The following is a 9972-nucleotide window of genomic DNA, read 5'->3' on the forward strand; positions in this document are numbered from 1 at the left end:
TACAGTGTGTCAGTGAGTATGATTGTGTATAGTTCTATATGTGTGTGTGTAAGTATTAGTGTGTATGTATTTATTATGTGTTTTTGTGTACGTGCATGCATGTGTTATACGTTACCTGCTCCTCATGTTTGGTCATCTATCATGGTCTTCCTCTCTCTTGTGGATCAGGCAGCAGAACCTCCTGGGTGAGAATAGAGGTACAAGAGAAATTGTTCATCAACATGTGGATTAGAAGATCCATTACTGAATTTTACTTCGCACTTTTGTGATCATTTTTTCCTACCTACTTCTTTATAACACCAACACTTTACTTACCAGCGTTATTGTTAGTCAGGGACCTCAATCGGTGTCTCCGGGTCCACTGCTGTGTCTATCCGGCTAATGATGTTTCCTTCCACTTTCCACATGCACGGATGCAAAATGATGTTTCTACAACGGGCACAGGACAGCGCGCTCTTCCATGGGCCTCGGGTGTAAAACTCCTCTTTATTTCTCCTTGACGCACGTATGGCCCAGCTGTGATGGATTTGCCTGTTTCTCATCCATGCCCAGTGGAAAGGGTCTTGTGCCATGATCTAAAATGGAATAGTAAATGAGGTAAAATTGGCTTCTCATCACAGACTCTTAATGAAAGACGGCACTGTTTTCTATTACTGACCAGATCACATGTGGTCCGGGCCACCCACGCTCTAAAGTCCATCCGGCGGAGCAACTGGTCGCGTTGGTGATGTAGCTCTTCTGTCTTCACTTCCCAGTCACTTCCTAAGGCCCACGCGTAGATCTCGTCTCTGAAGTCCTCGTCCTCCTCAAACTGGTTCGCTAGAAATCTTAAAAAAAGTAATAATTTATTAATGACACATGGAAGAGCAGTGCACTGTATACATCTATATCTCAATGTAAAGGAAACTTGTGTTACTATAAATGATAGCGATGGTGTCCAAGGATGTTAGAATGACCCCTCCCCCCAAAGTCAGAAGGCTACATAGTGTAATCTATAGGTTTAATATTTTGTCTTTTGGATATTAAAATGTTAAAATATTTTTATTTTACTGCTAAAACATGACCATAATTGTTTTGTAACCTATAAGGGATAAAGCTAATGTAAAGCGAACAGGGCCGCAATCAGGAATTTCTGGGCCCCATACAGCCAAAGATATTGGGTCCCCCCTTCATTACCGTGGGTGGGTAACGGAAAGTGGGGCGCTCACGTTTGTATGTTATATGCAGTAACTGATTTTGTTCAAGTTATAGAGAACGAAACCATGAAGCAGTCAGTGACCAGTTGATACTCTGGATTTTATTGAATTCAGCCAAAACATGTGGCACACAATGGGATACGTCGCCTGGGGAACGGCCCTGGGGAAACTCCTGAAGTCACTGTCCATAAATGAACAGAGACGTCAGGGGCTTTACCTGGGCCAAAGTCCATGGGCAGACTGCTTGTGATGCTCTGCCTGGGGACTCCGGCATTGGGAAGCCCCTGACATTGCAGCTTTTTCACCACAAAAATTGCAACATCTGCTATTTGTTGCGGGTTTTACCTCCCCATTAAATCCAATTGGGAAAACTCGCAACAGAAAAGCAGCGATTCCAAAGCATAGATTGACATGCTGCGGATTAAAAAAACGCACCACAGGTCAATTTATGAACTGTTTTTCTGTATATTTAGTCAGCGCATGGATGAGATTTGTACAAATCTCATCCACTCTGCTGCTACTGTATTACACTACGGATTTTCCAAAATGAAATCCATTGTGGAAAATCCGTAGTGTTTATGCTACGTGTGAATTTACCTTTACAGATTTTGCTAAGCATTCGCAGCAAATTAACCCTTTGCATTGTAAAGGGTGAAATGCGTGCCAATTTTGCAACATAATAGGCATGCTGCTGATTTAACAATCAGCAGACTGCCCTAAAGCCCATGCAGATTTTTTTCTGCTGCATGTGAATGCGGATTTGAAAACCCCATTCACATAAATTGTATTGTAATTTGTAGTGGATTTTCAGTGTGCAACAGCACCAAAAATAGGAGACATAGGCATTCATATAACGCTCGTTGCCGATAATTGCCCCGTTTAAACAGGGCAGCGAACACAAGATGAACGATCATCTGCTGGTCGTATCGTTTTAAAAAAGTGAAATATCATTGTCAGCAGCACATCTCCCTGTGTAAATGATAATAACGTATGGGGACGAGGGATCCGAGTAACGACCACTCGTCTCCATCCATAGCTCCGTGTGACAGGAGCAAACGGGCCTTAATTAACGATGTCTCGTTGAAAAGCGCTGGCTGCACCTTCCGATTATCTGCCGGTAAAACGGCCTTTAGGGTCTATTCACACAGTGCACTCAAATTCAATTTTTTGCAAAATCTCAGCAAAAACTTGATTTAATTGCACTGTGAAAATATAGCCTAAAAGCACAGTTTTTTTCATGCTTTGTTCCATTATTTTTTTAATGTAATTTTTGTAATTGCGGCACAAATAAGACAATTTTTAAATGTCTGGTGGGCGGCTCTCTCCACACGGAGCTGCTTTCATGCTTCTCATGCAGCAGCTTCCCCTACTGTCCTCTCGGGGTCCCAGTGTTACAGTTACTTCCAAGGAAGGAACGGAAGGGTCCGTTCCTTTCTCCAAGTAACTAACGCTGGGGCCCTGATGGAAATGTTTACAGTTACTAAGAAGCGTGCAGACCCCTTTTTTTCAGCATTGTGGCCAGGCCCCTGACTGCCGTACCAGCTGTACTGCCCTGATGGTGACCCTGAAAGCACATGATCCACAACTACTTGAGAGTATTCCTTCAAACATGTGATACGTGAATATACTCACAGAGATGCAAAGAAATTCTCTCTGTATTCCTCGGTATGCAGTCCGGCTCTCTTGAAATACACGAGGACCATGGCCAGCAGATACTAGTGGAAGAAGACAAGAAGTTAGAATTTGGAGATAGAGAAATGGTCTCTTCTTATGTCTTATCTTTATGTGGTGATTCTATTTATATGTTTATTAATATCGGTCCATAATCCTAACACATAAGTCACAGGTTTATCCTCATTGTTCTGAATCTAATATTATTATCTTACCAAGGATGTAGATGTAAAGTAGAATATCTCTTAATGCCACATAAACCCTTTTATTCAAATCTGATCTTTCTTGTCAGTCATGTCTATATCTGGCTGATTGTCTATTTGTTTTGTCATTATAAAATTACCTTGTCCGAAATCCTCAAACAGATGTCCTTGGCCAAAAACAGCTGGATGTGCTCATCATCTACGAAAAAAGTTCATTTCAAATTCTTTAAATCCAAAATAGTTTATATACAAAGAATTAAAGGTTAAGTAAATGCTTAACCCCTTAATGACCGCCGATTAGCCTTTTCACGGCGGTCATTAGTGGGCTTTATTCTGATGCAATAGCCGTTTCACTGCGCTGCATCAGGATAAATAAACATATCAAGGAGCCGTTAAATCTCCCTGCTCTCAGCTGCCAGATGTAGCTGAGAGCTGGGGCAACCCTGCTCGAATGTGTGAGATCGATATTAGTATAGATCTCACCCGTTTAACCCCTCAGATGTGGCGCTAAATAGCGTGCGCAGCATCTGAGTGGTTTTGGAGAGAGGGAGGGAGCTCCCTCTCTTCCCACCGGCACCCGGCGATAAGATTTTGAAGGGAAAACAGCCCCTCATTTTCAGATGTTTTTTTGAGCAACTCGCGTTTTTAGCAGCGTTTTTCGCAGCATTTTTTACAGCCGTTTTTGGAGCTTTTTTCATTGGAGTCTATGAGAAAACGGCTCCAATAACGTCCCACGAAGTGCACTTCTTTAGACGAGGCTGTAATTTTACGAGTCGTCTTTTGACAGCGACGCGTAAAATGACAGGTCGTCGGCACAGTACATCGTAAAGTCCATTGAAAGTAATGGGCAGTTGTTTGCCGACGTATTGGAGGCGTTTTTTCAGACATAATTCGAGGCGTAAAACGCCTCCATTACGTCTGAAAATAGGTCGTGTGAACCCAGCCTAACACTCTCTGGAACACTGCAGCTCCTTTACTTTGCTTACTATAGGGGTGCCAGGAGCCAGACCCCCACTGATAAAATATTGATGGCTTATTTTTAGAATAAATTGTCATATGTTTGTACATGAGAACAAATGTAAATTACAGCAGAAGATTTCACTTTGTGTGATCAAATTCCCCCTCCCCTCCTATCGGACAATACATCAAAATAATAAAATAAAAATGTACTCGCCTCAACGCTCCACGTCGCTTCTCCCCTCTGGGTCACCTTAGGCTCTCCCTGCGGACCACAGCTCATACAAGGCACTGGCGCAGAGCGTTGTATGTGACGCAGCACTGAGGTAGTTGAGTGCTGCATCACATATATGGCCCTGTATGTTGTATGAGCCGCAGCATGCTGAGAGGTCATAGGGAGAAGAGGAACGGTGAGCATATATATATTTGTTATCTTATGTCCGATCCTGGGAGAAAAGGGATAGGGCTGCGGTCACGTTCACACACCCTGTGAGTGCAATTGTTACGCCACGATTGTGGTGAACGGCCAGCTGAAAGATGCGGCAAAATTATTATGAGGCATTCGCTTCTTATTAAATGTGTCGCATCCTAATCCAGCGAACTGTTTACTAAGACCGGGGTATGAAACGTCAGTCCTAATAAATCCCCCTCGTTGTGTCTGGTCAGAATCATTGGAAGGTGCAGTGACTCTTACCGAGGAGATTGTAGAAAGCAGTCCGTTCTTCTGGCTGCAGGGTATGCTCCTTCCTCCTCTTCCGGCACTCGTCTATCATGTAGGTCAGCGATCTGTGATAGAAGAAATAGATATTACAGTCAGCAGTCCAATGTAAAAATATAAAATCTTTATTTTCATGATCGAAAAGGTCCATTTTGTAAAACATTTGGGGTACAGAATTACATAAGAGTACAGAAAGTATAAATGCAGCGTACATATAAAGAACTGAGGTGAAAGGCAATATTCCCACGCAGGAGAGTAGTCTACATGACTCCAGGCCCCCTACGAAGAGGACGGATTCAACAGCCGCATAAGAGTACAGAGAATGAAGAGAAAGTTACAAAAAAAAAAGAAATAGAGGAGGGTGAGGAGCAGATTAAAGTGAGTGGGGTGTCCCACCATGACATCCCTCAAAGTAAAGAGCGCTACTCAGGCTGCCGCGCAGTACTCAGCTCTTGTATAATGTCTTTATAGGAGTCAGAACCCTGAAAAGCAATCCAAGGAGTCCATGTTTGGCGAAGAAATAGATATTACAGTCAGCAGTCCAATGTAAAAATATAAAATACAGACAATTATGTGTTAATAAGTTTACAATGAATTAAAAATGAAATGAATAAATGACAGGGAAATCTTAGTAAAATCCATGTTTAAAGAGGCTCTGTCACCAGATTCTCAAATTCCTATCTCCTATTGCATGTGATCGGCGCTGCAATGTAGATAACAGTAACGTTTTGTTTGTTTTTTTAAACGTTCATTTTTGGCCAAGTTATGACCTATTTTATATATATGCAAATTAGCTTTACTAGAGAGAGTGTGTCTTCTCCAATTTTGCAGCATAAGGCAAAGAGGTTGCTTTACCACATGCCAATGCTGCAATTTTGGGAATTGCTCCCTCTAGTTACCAGCACATGGAAATGTTATAAATTAGAATATAATTTATAATATTTTCAGACTTGTGAAAAAATAAAAAAAATTAGAACAATGTGTAATCATTTATATACTAACTGTTTAACTAAAAAAAAAAAAAAAATGTCTAGCGACACATTCCCTTTAAGCTTTGTATGGCCTTGGTAGAAGGACGCGTCACCCTTATAGGACGTTTATTCTCATGGGTGAAGAGGTTAATAAGAAGCTGATAGATTAGATTTGTAATGGTTTGTAACACGGCCTATTTACGGACGTAATTCGGGCATTTTAACCCCCGAATTACGTCCGAAATTACGGCTTGAAAGCGTTGACAAACATCTGCCCATTGAAAGCAATGGGCTGACGTTTGTCTGTTCACACGAGGCTTATATTTACGCGTCGCTGTCAAAAGACGGCACGTAAATAGATGCCCGCGCCAAAGAAGTGTCATGTCACTTCTTCAGACGTAAATGGAGCAGTTTTCCATGGACTCCATGGAAAACCAGCTCCAGTTACGTCCGTAATGGACGCGGCGTTCAAGCGCCTGCACATGCCGTTACGGCTGAAATGACGGGGCTGTTTTCTCCTGGAAACAGCCCCGTAATTTTGGCCGTTACGGATGCTGCCGTGTGAACATACCCTTAGTATGGATTTGATATGTAGTGACTGCAGTGATATAAAATCTTGTACTGACGTCTCGTCCACATGAAGAGTGACCATCTCTCTCTTCCTCTTCCTCGCCATCTCTTCTCCTCTTCCTGGGAAACTTAAAGAGAAGAGAATATTACCATGAATATTTGGCAATGTGACTGACTGTGCGCATACCAATACCATGTACAGGCTGGGGGGGATTATACATAAACCATACAAGTAATTTGAACGACACACAACTAAACTTTTAAACGTGGGTTGACACGAGGGTCGTCCACAGCTTTATTAATTATTTATTATTTAAGTATTTTTTTAAAATAAACTGTTTTCCTATTATACCCGTATGCCAGCCCGCCTAAGGAAGGGCATGTAGGTCAATTCTTTTAATATCAAATTACCGCCTGCTGTGGCATGAGTTTACAAACGAATCAAATGCCTCATGACCAGAAAAACGACAATTCCTTTTACAAACTTGGAGTCGCTAAACAACATGACAATTGTAGAAAGTATAATTCCGTATAAAATACACATAGTACTTCAGAGACAAATATATATAGATTATTTATTTATCTTTTTTTTTTGTCTCTTATTTAAAACATTTTGTATAATTAATTATTTTTATATATATATTTCTCTTTTCTTTTCTGTTTTTTTTTTTTAAAGAAAAATTAGGTTCAACACAAAACAAATAGGAAAGGAGGGTGGGCCAAGTAACGGCCAAAAGAGGAAGATGACTGCCCGCCCTCGCCTTATAAACCCAGAAGGGGAGGATGTGCAAGACCACCCTAAAAACTACCCAAAAAACGTTCAGTGGGGCGGGTGCCCTCTATGCCTATAGGACCCATGGCCCACCTAAATTTATCTTGGACAGACCCACCCCTAGCAGGATATATCCCTCCTTTAACCGCTTCCGTGCCACACAGTCACAGTACAAAAACGTATATTAATATAAACATGTAATATGTGCGCTGGACTGACATTATAACTGGGGCGTAGCTATAGAGGGTGCAGAGGTAGCAGTCACACCCAGGATCTACTGCCATAGGGGGCCCAAAATCCCCTCTTCCATAAGAAGACACCAGTATTATAGATGACACATGGTATAGAGAGGGCCCTGTTACAGATTTTACATTAGAGACCAGGAGCTTCAAGTTATGCCTCTGCATTATAAGATATGTTACTACACACATACTAAATATTATATACATACATATATATATATTATAGGAAAAACACAATAAACATCCCTCTTACATTATCCATATCCCCGGACCCATTTTAAAACTTGGTTGAAAATAAAAAAAGAAGAATCACAGGACAGCTGCACTGAGGTATAAAATGTATATACTATGAATATTAAAGGGTTTTACTCATAATTGAGTGTTATGGCATATTACTAGGATATGACATAACATTCTGATCAGTGGGGTCTGATCTCCGGGACCCCTGCGATCCTGAGAATGAAGAGACAGCATTGTGTAATCAATTAATCAGACTATGTTGTAGTTCCCTGCACACCAGGGGGGGGGGGGGATTGCCACTACGAAGGGTAAAAGTGAAGACATGGGGTGATGTTCCTGGCAGACTGATCAGAATATGGTGGAAAATCCTATTGATATCATTTTCTAGAATGGAAACCTCTCTAAATACAGAATAATAATAAGCATACGGTCCTACAGCTTGGGATCCATCAGAAAGATCTGAGGAAGGAGATGATACGTCGGGTTATTTTACTCTTGTCTCCTTAGTTTATCCAGATTTTGAGTATTTAGGTGAAAACCTTTGAGTTTATTAATAAAATACAATCCATTTCAGTAGTGGAAGAAGCATCTGTGTCTGTGTCTGGGATGACGTGGATCAGTCATTATGGTTAGTAAATGGCGGCACTTTACCTGTGAAGTCTTGAAGACAGTTGGTGTTGTCTCTCAGAAGACGCAGATACGCAGTAGTGTCTTCTCCTCCGATAAAAATAAACGTTTGTCAAGTCGCTTTGAAGAACAAAATGGAGCCTGTCTTATCTCTGAAAAGAGCAATCGCAGACTGGCACCAACTGATGATTTTTCTCTATCTTTAAATTCAAATCGTGCGATTCTATTGGTTGTTGTTGTTTGCGGCACTTGCCATGATGATTCATGCCTCAGCAAGTTTAAAGGGAAAGTACACTGAAATAATGTCATGGTGCGTTTTAATATAAAATTGATATATAATGTATGTAACTTTGGTGTAGGTGCTAGAGTTAGAAGCATGTTGACTGATGTCTGACCTGGCGGAGGATGTCATCTTTACCATTTAACATCTTGCAGACCTCTCATAAATTTGACGCATCCTCAAATCCAAAAATCTGTTGGACGTGGGTAAAATGTGCAAAAACTGAGGACCAGAAGCTTTATAATGTGATCTTATCATTTCTATTCAGATTTACAAGAAATTGACTGGCATTGTTGTCATACATGTGCCCCCATATGTCATACATTCATAGCCATATATATTTCTATGATATAAATTCTCTATATACTGTGTATTGTCCTGATCTCTATGTACAGTGACATAACTATTAGTATACTGGTTGCATAGGTAGAGAAATGTAGTGTTACATTATTACATGGAGTCCATTCAGATGAAAGTCATGCATAAGATATATTGCATTTATTCACAGCCCGCCACACAGGGTCTTGATGTTAGTCACCGCCAGGATGTTGTGTGTTGCGGTACATACAAGGTCCTTGTGCTGGCTGGCATCAGGACCATGCGTGCAGCGGAGCCCAAAAAGCAGAGAAGCCAGCGAGGAACAGTAAGTAAATAGAGCAGTCTGAGTTAATTTCCTTTAGTCTAATCTGGGGTCTTATTAATTTTGGGTTTGATTTAGGGGTCTTGTCTGGGGTCTGGAATTATTTAAGGAACTGGTCAGGGGTTTGAACTAACTTAGGAGTCTAGTTAGTGTGCTCCTGTGATGCCGATTCTTGCGAGACTCATCATTGGTTTTAATGATTGTTTTGACTGCAGCATAAAAGATGATATATTTTTTTTTAGATATAATTGTGGCTGTTTGGCACTAATTTTATGTACAGTGTAGGTCACTTTTCCTTTTTCTATTCTTCACCTAGCCAAGACCGCCAAGACGACTTCTCATAGCCATGACTTGTCTGCATTTCGACACACTGACATCTTTGGTTCTTTTCCAGAAGAACACTACAAAGTGGAAAAATTATCAACTTCGGCACAAAATGTTGGAGTATAAAAATATATACATTTTATTACAAATAGACATGACAGACTAAAAAGATGAGTCACACAATGAGAAGGCGTCAGCCTATGCTAGACCAAAAAGTAAATGTAATGGACATGTTTATGCATATTTGTAGCAGGATGCAGACACAAATGTATATCAAAGTCCAAGGGGGACAGCCAAGCCGCATGGGAAATGCATCAGATAGTTGTTAGATGTGAGATAGTAGTCAAAATGTGCAGTGATATACAGTACAGATATATAACTTATAGCCACATGCTAATATTACCTATACACATCAATAATGGGGCTAATGGTTATATGCTGCAAAATCCAAAGGACTGAATGACATCAAACTGCCAACATGAGATAACAGACGAGTGTAAGGAATAAGTACATACCAAAAGTCATGGTCTCGCATAGGAGGGACGCCAACACCCAACGCGC

General features: G+C 40.9%; 1 protein-coding gene across 1 annotated transcript; it reads right to left on the minus strand.

Moving 5' to 3' along the window:
• Positions 1-320: 320 nt before the first annotated feature.
• On the minus strand, positions 321-8579 carry LOC142760443 (speedy protein 1-B-like). The gene is made up of 7 exons (XM_075863634.1): positions 8563-8579; positions 6343-6414; positions 4722-4813; positions 3211-3269; positions 2829-2911; positions 659-827; positions 321-575 (listed from the first exon to the last, which is right to left on the minus strand). The coding sequence occupies exons 1-7, from the start codon at positions 8577-8579 to the stop codon at positions 327-329; spliced, it is 741 nt and encodes a 246-aa protein (XP_075719749.1). The 3' UTR covers positions 321-326.
• Between the last annotated feature and the right edge of the window lie 1393 nt (positions 8580-9972).

Source organism: Rhinoderma darwinii, chromosome 4 (assembly GCF_050947455.1).
Source record: "Rhinoderma darwinii isolate aRhiDar2 chromosome 4, aRhiDar2.hap1, whole genome shotgun sequence".
Lineage (NCBI taxonomy): Eukaryota > Metazoa > Chordata > Amphibia > Anura > Rhinodermatidae > Rhinoderma > Rhinoderma darwinii.